The 18,307-nt window shown below is 39.9% G+C and overlaps 1 protein-coding gene across 4 annotated transcripts in view; it reads left to right on the top strand.

The window, feature by feature from the left end:
• Positions 1 to 18,307, top strand: part of lgr6 (leucine-rich repeat containing G protein-coupled receptor 6) — a 63,532-nt gene that overhangs the window by 8,596 nt on the left and 36,629 nt on the right. Inside the window, exon 1 of one of the 4 annotated variants that reach the window (XM_008413792.2) lies at positions 3,969 to 4,569. The exons of the other annotated variants lie outside the window; for them this stretch is intronic. Coding sequence (XP_008412014.1) covers positions 4,328 to 4,569 — 242 coding nt within the window. The 5' untranslated portion in view covers positions 3,969 to 4,327. Of the gene's footprint in view, positions 1 to 3,968; positions 4,570 to 18,307 lie in introns of those variants that run through there. 4 annotated transcript variants of the gene reach the window in all.

Here is an 18,307-nt window from a genome sequence, read left to right as displayed (position 1 = left end):
GTCCTTTTGTCAAACTTCCTGACATGAAGATTTGAGGCAAACATATATGCTGTCAATTGCCTCAAGCCTCTACTTGTTACGCATCATTCTTAAGTCTCATACAGTTTGAATTCATCTTCATCATAGACCAGCTGAAGGTATGAAGAAATGTTTTAAACCCTGTCAAACTCCAGTAAATCACAGAAACATGAAAAAAAAAAAATATATATATATATATACCGTTAAGTCACCAAACACATTTGTTATAGCAAAAACATTTGATGATGACTTCTTAAAGATTGAAACTTTTATTTCACTTTCTTCAGTATTTGTTCATTCATCCTTCCACAGGTTAAACCTGGTGATCTGTATTTCAGAGTTACCAAGGCCAAATTACACTCTAATTGTTTGCGATGGGAAAAGAAAATAATTTCACAAATAGATACTAATACGCTTTTGTGCGTGGATTCTGCTTCATTGCTCTCCTCTAGTATGTTGACCTGCATCATTCACAATTTGTCAACAACACAACAGGTTAAGTTTGCATTACAATTTCTTATGGGAATTAAAAAACTCTACTTTTCCAGGAAAAAAATGGTCTCGTCTGTTCATTATATAATCTAATCTATAACAATATGCACAAGAATGTGTAAGAATGTGCACAAAAATTTCCGTGCTCATCCATCAATAGTCCTTTGTGTTGAAATGATTAAATATTAGTAAATTCTGCTGCAACACTGATTTGTGGCGCCTCCCTTCTGAGTGCACACACTCATCCGTAAACTGCAAGAACATGTTCAATCTGACCAAATCCTGTTTGACATTCACAGCTGTATGAGGAGCCATGCAAACTGAAAAGACAGGATCAAAACAGGAAAACGAAGAGAAGCCAGTAAAAAAGAGAAACACAGACAGGCATGAGACCAAACATGCAGTTTTCTTTTATAGAGCACTCTGTGTGTTTTAGGGGCCCCCTGAGGCCAGACAATCAAAGAGCATTTAAAAAAGATGACAGAATTTTAGTGTGCCAGAAGGTTGGAGGTGCAAAGCCAAAGAGAAGGAAAAAAATTTGCAGGTGTATAAAAGAACATGTGCATGTTTTCTTTTTGTTTGTACACACATATTAATGCCAATGGGTAAAACTGTGCGCCTGCTTGTACATCGGCCAACTTCAAGATCCTGCTAGGCATGCCTTTGATCAGAGAAGAAGCCATAATGTGTATTTGACGAGTAGGTAAAAGAAAAAAAAAAATCAACCGACAGAGCACCAACAGAACTTCCACTACAGATATGAAGAAAAGGGAGGAAGAAGAGAAAGCACGAGAGAGTGTGAGTAAGAGAGAGGGACATTGTGAAGAACTGCTCTGAAAGAGTTTTTGTGGGGCCATAACAAAGGCTCCTCAGAAAACACTGTGGCATAGGAATGTTAATTAATTAATGAGAAACTATTCAGGCTAGAGGATTGTGGAGAAAGAAGAAAAGTTAAGAGAAAGACAGAGCAACAGGGAAGACAAACCTTTACGGGTGCATATATTTTAGGCTGTGAGGCTTTGTTTTTTCGATAAGCCTGCATCCCAGCTCCACAAGTTTGGTAGTTGTGTACTTGCGCGTTACATCCTTGTTTTTGGTTTTGCATCTATTCACATCTGTGCTTGTGTGCCGTCAACATACTGATGTTACAACATGAAAGCCCCTGCCGCCTCTACACCTCAGTCCCAGCTTTAGACTTTCTAAGAAATGCACCAGCTTTTATGAGGCCAAACGCTTGGTTTATATTAGCTTATGGAGGACGACGTAATTCCTCATAAAACATCACCAGAACTGAAGAGATGAGGAGGAATTCTGAGGTGTTTTACTTCTAGGAACCAGCTGCAGGATGATAGTACTGAGAAATTAAATAGGAACAAATAATACAAGCTCTGCCTTATTGTCATAACTGGTCGTCTTTTTTAACTATAGAATTATTATTTGGATTGTGTACAACGTCCTGTCACATATAGAAACCACCTGTGTCAAGAAGGAAGCAGTACAGAGATCCTACATACAAGATCTTTATTTACCATTTCTATGTTTAACCCTATGTATGCCACTCACTAAAAGTGAGATGCAACATTCATTTTAGAACTAAATTTGTTCTGTAGTCTTGACTGTAGTGATTCTAGAACATAAGTTTGGTGTTTACTGTTTATACTGCTGTAATTGAGGGCATATGGAGACTTTTAATGTATGTTTTATAATTTTAGACTGTATTATTGGCTCTTCTACTCAGGGACTACAGATGAAAAATCACTTAAGCTAAATCTGGTGCGATGCATCTTTTATTAATGCTTCTTGCACATTGTGATGTTTTAAATAAACTAATAACCTAAACATTTATTAACAGTTATTGGTCAAAAGCACATTAAGGTCCTTTCAGTGACCAATCACTTACAAATAGGTCAGAGGTTATGGTCAGTGATCCAAGATTATAAACAAGCTTTCTTTTTAGATGACCTATTACTACATTCTGTTGTTACGTTAGCATTACATTCATCTTGGTAAATGGGTTGTAATTGTGCCCTACATTAATATTGTTTTAATTCACAACAAATTCCATCTTCATGTTACGTTACAAAAAATAGCTAAAGAAAATTAATTCATGTCCATTTATCTTTTTATATCGTTATAAACATGACACCATTTGTCAGCCCACATACAAATTTGTGTTGTCTTCTATTTAAATTACAGGTTTTGAGTCAAAAGTGACTGGTATCAACAACTGCTTATGATTTAATTTACCTTGACAGAAATTATAGTTCCGTCAAAAGAAAAGTAAGCCCACAGCATGATGATTCCACCTTCATGTTTCACTGTGGCCATGTGTTCCTTATTAAATTTTTCTCTCAGAATTCTGGTCAAAAGTTTACAATTCATTTTGTGAAGGTTTTTTTTTTTTTTTTTACAACTGAATCAAAAATTTTGCTACATTTTAGCCAGGCTTTAATGTTTATTTGGAAGAAAAATAATTCTGCCTTACACACCTACTTCTTAGTCAACTTATGGAGGTTGTGGAATATTGTCAAACAAATGTTCTGAATTTGTTTAACAATATTGCTGTCATGCTTTTCTCAGGCTCTTTGACCAATCCCATTTCTTTTCCTTTTTTTATGGTTTATTCAGTGCTTGATACGTTACCGTTATCTTAAATTTTCTCCAGTACGGGATGACTGCTTTCACTGTACTGTTGAATATAACTTTATTATTCCTTGATTTTCTGCCCAATATGTTTTTCAGGCGAATTGTACAAGATATATGTGACATAGATGAAAAAGTTGTAAAAGTATTTATCATGGTCTCAAAAACCCAGTATTTTATAGTTTGAAATTCAGCTGCATTTCTTCAGAAAACCATATGTGAAATGAATCTACCAGTTGTTTTGCGTAAGTCAGTCGCAATCTGCTACTTATCTCTGGGCATTCATACGTGTGTGTGCGTGTGTTTGTGTGTGTGTGTGAATGTGACATTCCGGCGGGGGGAACCTGAGAAGGTGCAACTTACGAGACACTAGATTCGGCTCCTTCTGGGAACTGAAGGGTGCTGAAGTGTCAGAATTTCAGTTTTCTCCACATGGTCGCCGCCAGTCACACACTGAACCGCTGCAGCTCTTTCACAAGTTCATTCAGCTGTTTTAGTTCTTATCCAAAAAAAAAAAAACTCTACTTTTATTCCTCTGTAGGTCAGGATCACTCTGTGCTATATCATCTGCACTCTGTCGCTCCCATTTCCCCTTGGAAAATGTACTTTCTCACCCTGCTCAGACCAAGCTTCAAGGCAGAGCAAAATTAGAAGGGGGGGGGAGGAAAGGGGAAAAAGAGAGGGAAGAGTTGGGAGTTTGAGAAGTGCGGGCCCCTCCCACTTTCCGGAGATGCTCCAGCCCATCCCTAAATTGTGAGCCAATGGGGCTGGCTCATTCACTCCTTCTACAATAGGTAAGGAGAGAGAGGCACAGAGCAACAGATATATATTCAGACAGAGATAGACAGAAAGAGGGAGAGATACTGAATCTAGCAGGAGGAGAAAGTCAGTGTAGAGAAAAGATTTAGGAAGGGAGACGGAAGGAAGAAGGGAAGTTAAGATTAAGTGAAACCCTAGGGGAGTAAAGTAAAAGCTGGGAGACAAGCAGATTAATGGAGATGAAGAAGCAGAACTTCTGACAGGACAGATTTACAGTGTGGACAACCCACTGGGAGGAAAAGCAGTAACAAAAAGAAAAAAAAAGGAGGACAGGAACTTCTGAGAGGAAACCATTTATCACAGCTGCCTCGTAAGACATTTCATAGGACAGAGGGGAAGCTCTTTGCAGGTGTAGATGCAGACAGGTGGACGGACAGACATGCTGCTTGGCGTACTGCTTCTCTGTGCTGCTGGAGGAAACTGGGGGTCCACCCCTGGAGCGTGGGGGTACGAGCAGGTCCAAGAAAGACAGGAGTCTGAGGCAGCTTGCCCGGCCCCTTGCCAGTGCGAGGAAGATGGCATTTTTATCATGGTGGACTGCTCGGAGATGGGTCTGTCATCTGTGCCGGCGGGCCTGAGCCCTTTCACCACATACCTGTAGGTAACATCTTGAAGTTAAAGAATGTTTTGCCGCCTGATCAGACCTGGTTTTACTTAAATACCTTTAAATTTATGGATCTCTTTAAGTGTTTAAATGGCTCTTTGGCTGCGAGGTTGTACTTCCAGCATTATCATCTAAACATCTGGTTTGTTCATTTTTTATGATGGAAACTTATATTCAAAATGTCGTTAGAAACTGTATTACTGCAATAATGGTGGCGACCAGTCACTGGCATAACACACATTATGTTAAAACTGGAACTAGAGCAACTCCAGCCCAACATATCAATGTAAGAACAAGTGACAGCGCGTGTGTGCGTGTTCGAGTGAGTGTGTTGTGCTGTCCACTACGGGTAAATAACCAAAGCACTTTCAGTGTCAGGTTTCTCAACACCAACTGGAGACCATGAATATTTGTGCATCTGTGTATGTGAGTGTGTGCTCACACACATTGGAGTTGAGCATGGCTTTTACATGGTTTGGGCTTAATTTCTCTCCTTTGCCAATTAGTACGTCCATTTCATACCTACGTGTTTTCATTTCCCCCTGCCTATTTTCAATTCACATCTTTATTCCATAAAGTTGTTTTTTAATAAATTACTGAGATAAATTGTTATAAAAATGTTAAAACTTCATGTACATAATTGTTTCTTTCAATTACATTCTATTTCCTTATAGATGTTTCATTGGCAACTGAACCACATGAAAAATGACAGATTATGAATCCTGATTAAATCAAAAATAACTAAGCAATTGATATCAATTAAAGGAACAAATAACTTTGTTTCTTCACAGCAGATTATGTTCAGAGGGTAGGAAATGTTCTTCTGGTGGGTACAAAATGACATGCAGACAGTTCCGTTTTGTATAATTTTGTACATTTTGTTCGTACAAACTTCTCTATAGACCTTGCAGTCAGTCAATGCTCCACAAAAGGCCATTGTTGTTAGTTGTGCTCTCTTTTTATTCGCTTCCATTGTCTTGTTATGAGCTTGTCAAAATACTGTCAGCTCCCTTTGCTGAATAACTTTAAAATCAATCCAGAAATGTCCATTCTTACTTCCACACACAGTGTGCTGCTATGTGACATCGATGTTCTTCTTGGCATGTGGAAGGACACACAGAAGTCTGCTTGCAATCACATCATTCGGTGGTACCACACACAGAAAAGACTGGATTTCAAATATTGAAATTGAGCATCAAAACCTGCTGTGTGAACCTAGCCATAGAAAAGGGTTAAAATGGGCTGATGTATGCTTCAGTGTTTGTTCGTCTCCAAGCTTTTGTGGACTTTACTGATGTACACGAACATATATTTGTTTAAAATGTACTTTTTCATTCTCACACATTGGTCTCTCATCGTTAGTCAGGTAAAAATAACACATCTACAATCATTTCTATTTGTAACTTCACAACATGACTCAGTTGTACAACTAATTCATGAATGGTGAAACACAGTTTGTAGATGATTTGTACGGTTACGTGTTTGAAAGGTTGTCATATCCTACTAATGCATCTAAGAGCTACCAGCCACTTTAGAAGTAATAAGAGACACTTTAGACATCTTACAGAGCTCTTTCTTGCACCACCCTCCTGTTGCCTAAAAGCACATCTGTCAAATGCCTTCACGGTGCAAGCCTTCAGATGAAAGATTACCAACACTCTGCGATACTGAAGTGATAAAAAGTGATAAAAGTGAAATCCTGACTTGTAGAGTTCTCATGAGGTGTTTCGAGAGCAGCAGGTTAGGATAGTTTATGAAATAAGTGACCTTATAAGTGACTCTGCTTGAATGATGTCGTACTCTATGAACATCTTGGGAGCCTGCAACAATCAGATTTCACTGTGAAAGTTTAAATACATGTAGTGTTTAGGTTTTAACTCTTAATCAAAGAATCCCTGTATAGTGGAAGCCAACAATTCACCTACACTATAAAAAGACAAACGTTTACTTTTTTCCCCTCTCACGGTCTGACATTAAATGAGGCAAATCGTTTCTGTATTTAGTTCAGTTAGGAGTACCAAAATGATTTTTATTTGCTAAATGCCTGAATAACAAGAGAAGATTTTGTTTTTGATTATTTTTTAACTCCTTAACCCTCAACCCCGGAAAATACAATGGAAAAATGGCACCCGGGTGTTTTGCTGCAGGTTATTGAACAAACAATAAAGTTATGCCTTTAAGTCATTTGGGAAACCCATGGTGGTAATGATGCGATGGCTTTGTAAGCTTTTAATTCACGCATTTTTAGTTAAGTGAATGCAGATGTATTTTATGGCAACACATCAAACTCACTACTTCCTTGTTTGGCATCACTGAAAAACCCCCCCAACAAAAAAATAGGCAAAATATCAGAAAGAGAGTTGTGACCCACCACAATCGAGCAGCATGGCACAGAAACCTGTTGGTTACACCAGTTCAATCAGGAGCAATTGGCAAAAAAAAAAAATAGTACTATCCCAGTGTACTACTAAATATATGTATATGTGCATGTATGTGTGCATAGTGCACCTTGAACATGTTTTCTATGACTTTTTTTTTTTACATGTATAGTCAGTGAAAAGTTTGTAGTTCCTACTGCTGCTGATAAAAGAAAGATTATTTTTATTTACTTGCTGTGGGCAGGATTGCGTTTCATCCTGCCTAAGGACATTCAGGATTTTCAGAATTTGTATTGCTTGGTTATAGTGACAGAAGTAAGGCCTTGTCCAGAGCAATATTCAAAGGGAATCGGCCACAGTTTCCAACAGTGAGAAAGAAGGGCTTTGTGTGCAAATATCTAATTATAACTACATATGAGCATAGAAATTATTGGTTTGGGGTGATTATGGCATGACTAAATCAGCACCCACTCAATGATGACTAGATTTGTTGGAGAGGTGGGTGTTGAGCCTCTAGAATTAAACAAAATAAAAAAAAAACAAAAAAAAAACTAGGGTGACCTGAAAGACTGTTCCTCTTTGGAAGTTCTAATTGCTCCTAGCTGCTTCTCTGCAGCCACACACAAATACTCATCATTCCCTGCAAACACAGGCTTAATTGTTCATTTCCCTCCGTTACCTAACATTGGAACTGACCAATTAGTGAGTTTGAGGGCTGATTTAGAATAAGATAAATAAACTCAGAGGCCAACTACACACACCCACGCAGACTCGCTCACACACATGCAGTACTTTTAGAGAAGACAAGAAAGGAATGTGGGATGGCAGTGAAGATGCCACAACAAATGAAGTTCCTACAGGAAAAAAAAGAGAAAAAAAACTCTAAAGATTTCTCTTTTAAGTTGTTGATAAAAATGATGAAAGAGAAACAACTTCTGCCTGACTGCACTCAAATGTATGCACAAACACACTAGGTCCAGCCTCCATGGCGAGGATACGCAGTTCAAAATATTGTACAAAAGTTTATGACAGAGGTGAGCTGATCTGATCTCCACCAGCATCTGCTGAAGTGTCCAGAACACCCCATTGTGGTGTGCAGGCAGGATTAGCCTCTGAGTGCACAGTGCAAAGAGATTTTCTTGGGGATTTACTCGGGAACTGTCCACCTTAAAAACTGCATTAACACAAATCTCTGAAAGTGTATGACATCATTCGCTCGTGTCACCAGAGAGCTCTACAAAGCGAGCCAAAATGTTCACGCTATGACATCGGAGAGGGTGATTCGGGCAGCGCAGGGACTATTACATCTTCCAGAGTTTATTTGCAAACCTGGAAGGCCTTACTGAATTCATGTATAAACATAATTAAATATGAATCAGCAAAAACAATTGTATCCTAACACTGAGGGGGAGTGCAGCGTCTAACTCTGCAAAGGAATTTAACCACTGGGAGGCAAAAGGTGCTGCGAGAGGCTCGGAGCGAAGTTGCTGAAGATTTACCGCAATAATCGTTTCCGTGGGCAACGCATAAAATGAGCTGTCATGTGTGACACTTTGAAAAACCTGCTCTTTGATATCAGATTAGGAAGGAAAGACGGTGCCCGAGGGTGAGATACTTTGTGAGTGTGCATGGATATGTGCTGTGCTAGAGAACACTAAGTACAGTGGAGTTGTTTGAGGATCTGAATAGTTTGACGTATAGCTGAAGGCTGCATGTCAAAAGAGACGGGCTTACAATGACTCAGTAAGTAGCCTGTATGTAAGAAATGTTATATGACACTAAATGAATTAGTCGACTGTCCTAATGACAGAACTGCTCATATTTAATGTAAGTTTTGAAATGGCAACTAAATTGATTTTTGTTTCATGTTACATTGCATTCGAAGACTTCTAGCATTTTTCTATATTTTGCCTCATTACAGTAAAAATGTCTGGGTTTTTTGCTGGGGTTTGGTTTCAGCTCTCCCAGGTCAATACTTTGCAGAGTAACTTTCATAAGTGGGTCATTCTGACACATGGTTGCGCTTTGATCTGAATCATTTCATCGTTGGCAGGTTATTGTCCTGCTGGAAGGTGAATTTCTGCCCAGTCTTGAGTCTTCTGCAGCAACTAAGGATCGCCCAGTATTTAGCATCAGACATCAATCTATGCGATCTGTCAAATGTTTGAGCTCCTGCAAAAGCAAAGCGTTCCTGCAATATGATGCTGTCACCGCCAGGCTTTATAGTGAGAACAATGTAATCAGCATGATTTTGGTTAACTGCCAAATGTATTGCTTTGCATATATCTCAAAATGTTCATCTCACAAGAGCACCTTCTGCCACATGTTTGCTTGAATCCCAAGTAAGACTTATTTCTTTAAATAGTAGCTTTTCACTTGCCACTGTTCCATAAAGGCCAAATTTGTGGAACACACAAAAAAGGAAAGAAAAAAAAACCCAGCAAGTTGCATTGCGAAAACATCAGTGTCGTTTTATCCATTAACAAACATAAACTGGTACCTTTAACCCAAAATAAAGGTATTTTGTGTCAAAATAGGAGAAATGTTTGGACTCCAGATGTGTACAGCTATACATAGACAAGTCTGAATAGAACAGGTTCATTGGACACCATGCTTTAAATCGTCATCAGCTGACCAAATACAGGACATGAGGGTGTAAAAGAATTGTAATATATTTCTTAACACGTGTCTGATGTTGCCAGACATCAGACACCTTAATAGTAACTCTTTTTACCGGGCTGTTGAGTTCTTTTTGTCCTCCAAAGTCACCTTGAATGCCTTAACTGCTTCTAACGTTAGTGTTCTCCTTCATGGCTAGTCAGTTTAGGTGAATAGCCAAGATCTGGTAGGTTTGTGGTTCTGTCTTAGTGTTTGTATTTTGAACGATTGATTGAACAGTTCTCCACCTAATGTCAGAAGTGTAGCATATTGTTTTATGACCTACATCTGCTTTAACCTCCACAATGTAATCCCTCTTCATACTGTTCACTGATGTTTTCTAACAAATCTGACACTTTTACAAACCAACCATATCAATACTGAGTGTTGCAGAGGATTTAATTTAGGAGTATCGGAGTAAAGGGAGCACATTAAAATGCAAGCCACATGTTAAAGTTTTAAATTTTTAACAAATTATTAAAAACCATGCATTAGTTTCATTACATTTTACAGTTATGTGCCTTTATGGTGGTCTATTTCATACAACCAGAATAAAAATATGTAAGCTTGTGATTATAGAGAGAAAATATGGAGAAAGTGCAGAGGGTACGAACCGTTTTGCAAAGCACTGCAAAGTTCTAGTTCCTAAACTTTCCAGAGGCTCATCTTCAAGTGTTTCATGCCACTGTAATCAGTATTTCTTATGTGTATGCATGTGTGTGTGTGTGTGTGTGTGTGTGTGAACTAGGAAAAGAGAGTGGAGCGTTTAGGTGAAGCGTTGTGGTAAAGCGGTGGGTGCGGTGAACTTCTAACAGTGTTTTGGCCAAGGCCAGGAAACCACAGCTAGTGCATTACCAGACAGAGAAAAACCAAGGAGAGGGTGAGCATGTGTGCGTGTTCATGTGTGTGAGGACCACCCACACTGCAAGGGTGATTTTTTTTTTTTTTTTCTATTCGGAAGAGGTGAAACAAGAAAGCAAGGATGATGACTGGGCGGAATATGAAGAGAGTCGGAGAAATGCTCAAATCGGTGTTGAGGACGCAGGATTGCATTTTGAATGTCTTTGAAGATTTTATTGGAAGCGGCAGCGTGCGTATGGCGGGGACAACATCCTGCCTCTGTGGTGGCCATGACAGTAACAGTCGTGTGCGTGTCATTTAGCCATTATGTTGATGGAATGATTCCTATCAGGAGTGACCGGGGGTCACACTGTAAACATCGCCTCTTAGAGACAGAAGTTAGAGAAATTGTGTGTGATAAAGTCGAGGGGAGGAGGATTTGAGAGGAAAGCAAACTAAAGTCAGAGAAGTGAGGGGGAAAAAAAAGAAAAAAGACGATGCTCTGTGACTTTGTGTGTGTGTTGTGTGTGTGTTCACTGACAGTAGAAGGTTTTCTTTAGAGCAGTTATCAGCTCAAGCATCAGTGTCCTGGCTCCAGACGTCTCTGTTAGACCCCCGCCTTAACGAGCCAGCCCTCCCTTGGTCTCTCTGTTTGCCTCACCACACCCCCCACCCTTACCTATTCTCCTTTCCTCACCTGCTCGCTCCAGTCTGTTTGAGATTGGAAGAACTTATATGCCCCAGCTTGTGTGCCTTCAGAGCAGGTGCTGAAGTTGCTCATCCTGCACTAAAGTGTAAATGTACCATTTCTTAAAAACACCCATCTAGTTCATTGCTCGGACCTTATGTCTGAAGAGAAGAAATGAAGGGTGTGAACTGAAGTCAGATTTTGTAAATGTCCATATGTCAGCAGTTGCTCTGGCTGTGAGCCAAACAACTGTCGGAAAGGCTAAGAGGCCCATATCAGTGGCCTTACACTATCACGGTTAATCTGCTCTGCTGAAAAGCGTGCAAAAAGAAGTTATTTCCCTTTGCTTTCCTTCGTCCTTTATTATTCCTAATCCGCTCTTTTGTTCCTTCCTTCCTTGACAAAAACCTAAAGTGTTTAATTCCTTAGCACCTTTCAAGATTCCCCCGAGGCCTGGTGGCAAGCACTCGCAGAGCAAACCCTCTTCCGCTTGTTAGAAGACATATATTCATACCAGAGGATTCGGAGAAAAAAAAAGGGATAGGCAGCGCATTGGATTGTCCTTTCCTGAGAGTAATCTGGAAGGCTTTTGAAACCCCGCTCAAGGACAGACGGCAGGCAGGCAGGTAAGGGACAACAATGAGAACAATGACTTTTCCCTTAGGAGCCACAGGCAGAGAAGACATTGTGGCCATGGTGTACTCTGCTGCTGCACATCCTGTCCTTTAGAAAAAAGGCAGAAACCTATCACGACACAAGATCTTTAAGGGAATCAGGATGGAGGCAGGAGAGATCAATGAAGCATCTGTTTGGACAGCCTATGCACAAATGTCGTCTCAGGCCAGACACCGCTGTCCTCGCCATTGTCCTCTTGTGCAATTCTGCTCGAATAAAGTCTTGTTTGGGGAGCACATTTTGGGGCTTCTCCCGTTCGCTTGGTTTCCCGCTGGTAGACGTTCTACTGGGCCAATCATCAAACAGAAGAAGTTGTGAACAATGACTTTGATATTCTGCACCGTTTTAAAATTGTAGTCTGCCTGTAGTTTTAGCAATAGCAGCAGAGGAAGTGAACAAAGCCATTCAGTTCACACTGGCTACGCTTTCAAATATTGAATTAACATTAACAGCCACCTCCTTCATTTCTGTCTTTGCAGTGGACGGTGGTTGTTTATAGCACAGGCAATTTCTGTTAAACCAGTGTATTACATATGTCACAGGTAAAGATTAGCAATTGGGTAAAATTTAAAACCTTCAGGAAGCAATCGTTTCTAACTAGTCGAGAGCCCAAACTTTCTGTACAAAGCAAATAGCGGTGTAGTAGGAGCTGGTCTTTACTAGGCTAAGTCACCGCTGGCTGAATTTATGAATCTGTATGTTTCATGTAATGGCAGTCTGACTCAAGTGTATGACACACAGGGGCTAGGAATGCAGTTCTTTTAATGTGTGGTGAAGGGCTGCTTGTGTGCCGGCATGGCCCAGATTCCTATTCAGGCCCTTTCCGATCCTGGGAATCCATGGGAATGTTTGTTTGTGTGTGTGCTCACGGGTATGTGTGCATGAATTTGTGCAAAAGGACGAGTCCTTTCATTTTCATCACAGAGACGGCATTGTCCTGTCCGGGGACAAACTACAATTTGGTGCAGATGCGTGTATGTTTCAATGACACACGTATTCAGTCATTAGTAGCTGTTTTTTGCTTTGGCATAATGAAGTAATCTTTATGGAGATTAATGCTTATGAGCAATAATAATACAAACAGACATAGTTTTATTGATTCGCAGAAGGCCTTAACTATTGTTTTCTTTTATTTCAATTATCCCCACAGCTGCTTCAGTTGAATATCATGCGCATGACAGTGAAAATATTGCTTTCGGGAACATAATTTCCAATCAATACAAAAATATAGCTACTTCCTGTGGTCTTGCTCTAAAAAGATTATCACAAGCAAAACAACTGATATTTGCTGAATAGTTAGTCAAACTATGTGCCAGACTAGATAGAGCCTGCAGTCAGATGCTAAACACTGGCGTCTTTAAAAGTGGTTTTCCAATACCAGTTATTTATTATATCATGACTGGCTGAGTGTTGTGTGACTAGACATATTTCTCCTTCTTGTAAGCAAGGGAAGTATATAGTGACCTTTTTTAAGGCAACTTGCTGTCAGTGTGCAGAAACAAGGAGAAAGTGTGCTGGCTTGATTTTTAAATCTCGTCACACTGGCACTTTCTCTGGTTTATAATCAAAAGGACTTCAAAACATAGAATCAATGCGCTGGAAAATTTGTTAAAAGATCGATGGCACCAGTGGCCTTTGTAAACAGAGAGAGAGAACAATGGTCCCAAGATCAGGAATCGAACCCCACACAGCTGTACTGAGGACTAATAACCTTTATATATGAAGCGGAGTACTGTACTAGTATCAGCCAAAGTTGTAAACAACTTTGGCTGATACAAAGTTGTATCTGTTTTGAAACCATAACTCTTTAAACCGCTGATATACCTTGATACTTGAAGCCAACCGATACTTATTTAGTACATTTATTTTTCAAGATTCAAAAATAATAACCCCACAATTATCAGACATAAAGGAGAATGCGAGTGGCAGCGTTGACAGCAGGGTGTGTAAGACACAGACTTCTAAGTTCCTTCCCTACATCTCAACATAGGTCTGTCTGTCTCCATCTACCTATCTGTAAGATTGCTGGCCAGGTCTGCGGAGCAGAGTGGTTCATGTCGGACTGGCAGTCTTGCAGGTGATGACTAGCAAGAGCTAATGATACTTAATGCTTCTTACAACAATGGTCTCGCGCGCACGCACGCACACACACACACACACACATTCACACACTTTCAAGATCTTATGGGGAACATTGCATGTGAATATGTTGCACAAGCCTGAGAGCGTGTATTAACATAAATACATCCTTCTTCCGCACACAGAAGAGCTGTTAGTGGGTAATGCTGGATAATGCATCAGTGTTTCCCACAGAGTAGTAATTATTATTGTTATTAACCTTTATTTCACCAGGAAAATCCCACTGAGATTAAAAATCTCTTTTGACAGAGAATCCTGGCCAAGACTGGTAGCAGTAAATAGTTTACTGAACATCCACACCATAAAGGGAAGTTGAAATAAGGATCACAGCAGATAAATAAAAAGGTCAGATTGATGCAAGTTTATTATAATTATGACAGTCACAAATACGGATACATATCAAAGAGTCAGCCAATTAAATTGACGGAAAAATAAATTTAGATTTGATATTCATATCTTTCTGTAAGGCCTTTTAATACAAGCTAGCTTTAACTGGAGGAAAACCCAGCAGTTTGGACATCAATAACTGGCACCTTAATATTTTTGTACAGCAAAACGATGATTGTTGAGAATGGTAGAAAGCAGACATTTTTATAAACAACTCTCATCTTAAAACAGGAATAGTATTAGTATATTAATTATTTTCAATATATATTGTGAAAGACATTCACGGCTGCAAGGCCACTGCAACTGCTGCCAGACTTGCTCATGTCTCTATTACATGTCTGAGAAGGAATAAAAGGGGAAATCTGAATTTTTACACGTGTGGCAAGAGGCCAAGCTAAATCTCTTTAAACCAACAGCAGCCACATGCCTTCATTGGAAGGAGGTAAGATTTCATCAAGTGCTGATCAACATTCTGTTCTAGATATTATCCATGGGTGCCCATAAAGTAGACGGCACAACTGCGATGATCACAGCTCTGTAAATGCATGAGCAAAGTAGGACAGATGCCAGCAATGGAGTTGAGTGGTTTTCTAAAAAGAAAAAATCCATTGTCCTCCTGTTTCTGCCATTCAACCACATGAAGTCATAATAGAGGATGACATTAACACTCACGAGGTTTCCTTTTACTGTTGCACGTTCTGCTAGGAACTGAATCAGCATGAAGGCTAAAAAATAAAATAAGGCTCCTTAGCTTTATTAGCCAAGACTGCACAACAAATAATTTGTCCTAAGATTTATGTGCTTAATGTGAAAAGACATTAAGAATAGATAAATAAGTATTTAAACTGAAAACACCTGTGTAAGAGATATCCTGCAGTTAAATTTGTAATCTTTTCCAGACATTTTAAGCATCAGCAAGTGTTTTTATTCTTAACCCCATAGCTTTCATGTTTAGAAAATATCACAAACATATTAAAACCAGAAAAAAAAAACTCACTACATCTACTGATTAGTGGGCAGGGCAATGCATGCCTCTCTGCCTCCTAAAGTCATGGCCTACTCACAACAGCTGCCTGTCAGTCCTATCCACATATTGGAGACAGTTGTACGTTGTGTAGCACCGACTGTTCCAATGCTTCCTGTTCCATTACTGAAGTGCTTGACCTTTCACCCCTCCCTCCGCTCTATCTCATGACAGGGTGTATGTGTGCGTGTGTGCATGTGTGTGGGAGGACAGGGAGCGGACGTAGAGTGTGTGCATGCACGTGGTAATGTGCGTGTGCTGTATACCAGGGTATGAATAAGTCCCAAAGGGCACGAGTACGTTTCCCATGACATGGCCTTAGACTAAACAGCCGTTCTCTCCACCCAGACATCCGCCTGCCATTCTCCCCGAAACCGCAGCAAGGGGAGACGAGCACAAAACATGGAGCCATCTCTCGTTTTTTTCCGGGGTTTTTTTCCCTCTTCATCCCCCCCTCCGTGTTTCCTGGCACTTTTGTAGGCATGTCCTCACCGTATCGCTCCTTGTCCAGGTGAAAGACTTCTCCCTCGCCCTCTCTCCTTTTAGTCTTTGTGCCCCGTGAATGAGAGACAGAGAGAATAAGAGAGGAAAAGATAAAGAGAGAGTGCATTTGGACACAAAGGCTGGTGTACCCCTCCCAGGAAGTCTGGGAGAGAGGGAGAATGAAAAAAACATCTTCAGAGGAAGGAGGAGGGAGAAAGGCATTGTGCCCTCCTTCCTGACTCTTTGTAAGTGTGTATACGTGTGTGCAAGCTCATGTGTGACCAACAAGAGAAACTGAATGCCAGCGCAGTCAGTCTATTCAGATTGAAAAAAAAAAGGAAAAAGCAAACACACTTAAACCTCACCCTTGCATACAATCCACACATACACAAACATGCTGTTATGCACACAACCATTTAGAGCCTCGTAAAGGCAGCACCCAAGCGCTGACTACCAGTGGCATTGTGAGGAATAAAAGATCCTCTTTCATCGTGCCTTAACTGTTTCAAAGCTCTAAGCGGAGAGGATCAGACTGAATCCAACTGAAGATATCACTATCATAATTACTGTAAAAGACAGTCAAGGTGCGGCTCAAGCAATCCTGCTGCAGAAGTCCTGCCCTCTGGCTGCCGATTTTCGCTGAAGATCTATTACTCTAATGTTTCTCACATCTAAGCTGCCTTCAAAGGGAGTGAGCTTACTGCCATTATTGGCTGTTTGTCGGCTAAATATTTCCACCTGAAGAACGGGGTAAGGGATTGGCAGAGGAGCGTGAATAAAGATGGAGAAGATGAGGAAGCGAAAATAACGGCCTTAGGTTATGGCGCTTTTGATTTTGGGTGCCAGTGTTTTAGATGTTGTACCTACATGCAGTGTTATGATTGTCTTTCAAAACTTGTCACATAACAGCCTTAGGCACCTAGCAGTTCTAGATATACTGTCTCAGTATAGAAATATTATGAGGAATGGAAGGTCTTGACTGTGGCCCAATTGATGCAAAAACAATTTTAGTAAGCCACATCTGCATTGGGGATGCAAATCTGACATTTTCATTGCCTAGAATATTGAATGTGACAACAGTGATTTGAAATATTTTGCAATAGACCCTATTTCAGTTGAGGTTCTGACCCTTATTTGGCCCAGTTCACTATTGTTAGACATGATGTAATGACCCCTGATCAATCTAAACAACTCAGTGATTTGCATGAAACATCCCATTGCAGACATCTCTATTTTACATTTAAACAGTTGGGCACAAAACGGTTTATTATTTGGCCATACACATACAGTGTTTGGTTAGGCTATGGTTGCACTAAGATTATACTTTTTTATTATCATATGAATGTAATTTTGTGACATTCAGTGTCGATATCTCCTCACTCTCGAGATTACGGCAACTATTGACCTTGTTTGTAGATTTCTCATGCTAAGAATGTGATTTGTTGATTCTTTATTAAAATCATTGTTCAGGTTGGTGTTGTAACAGAGACTGTCATTGGTTATCAGTGCACTGTTTCACAAAAGACTTTATACCTTCTGGCAGTGTCTGTAATTTATGAAAGGACTGAGGAGGCACGGACGGTCTGAGTAGTGCCATTACCATTGCAACCATCTAATGCAACGCTTAGCTGGCTTCACAGATTCAGAGTTATTGTAGAAATCAATGAAGGTCTGCTTTCCTATTACCACACATTGATGAGACAGAACAGACTGCTGGACTTTGTGGGTTATTTGTTATCACCATTAGTACGACTGTGTTTATCCAGTCAATCCAACATCACCTCTGTAAACTAATTAATTTTCCATGCTTAACCTTGTTTAAGGTTAAGCATGGAAACCTTAAACAAGGTTTCCATGCTTATGTGTTGTGTCCTGTGTTGTGTGTTGAAAAGTGCTAAAAGGTGAATGCTATATCAAACCTGCTGCGCTCTACTCCACACCTCCTGTGTTTCTGTGATGTCAGCTTCCTTTACAAAACATTTTTCCAGTTCAATTGCTCATTTATGGATGAACTGTTTAGCAATATGATGGGAATCTTTTTGTGAAAGAGAGTGTAGTGTTCCAAGCCTGCTAAACCTCCTATATGTTAATTCAAAGACATTATTATTTGTATGTTATTGACAAGAGAAACTGTTCTTTGTACAAAGCTTTTCAATTAGTAAAGCCTGACATAAAAAATATATATATCCTTCAAAACATTTGGCTGTGTTCCTACACCTCATTCAGAATTTCTTTTAGGGATCATTGGACTTCCATGCTCACTGAAAAATGATGCTTGAGTGGTGGAGGGAGATGTTACAGTGAGTGGTCTTGCCAAATGATCATGACTGATAAGCTGGAATTTAAACAAGCTGCAAAGCTTTTCATTAAAGTCAAATTTTCTCTGCTCAGCTTTGTCTAACTGATGCATGTCACCAAACACTAACACTAAAATCCAAAAACAAACACCTGGTGGTATC

The sequence above is a fragment of the Poecilia reticulata genome, linkage group LG7 (genome assembly GCF_000633615.1).
Source record: "Poecilia reticulata strain Guanapo linkage group LG7, Guppy_female_1.0+MT, whole genome shotgun sequence".
NCBI lineage: Eukaryota > Metazoa > Chordata > Actinopteri > Cyprinodontiformes > Poeciliidae > Poecilia > Poecilia reticulata.
The sequence above is the reverse complement of the archived record's forward strand: the minus strand, read 5'-3'. Positions and strand labels throughout refer to the sequence as shown.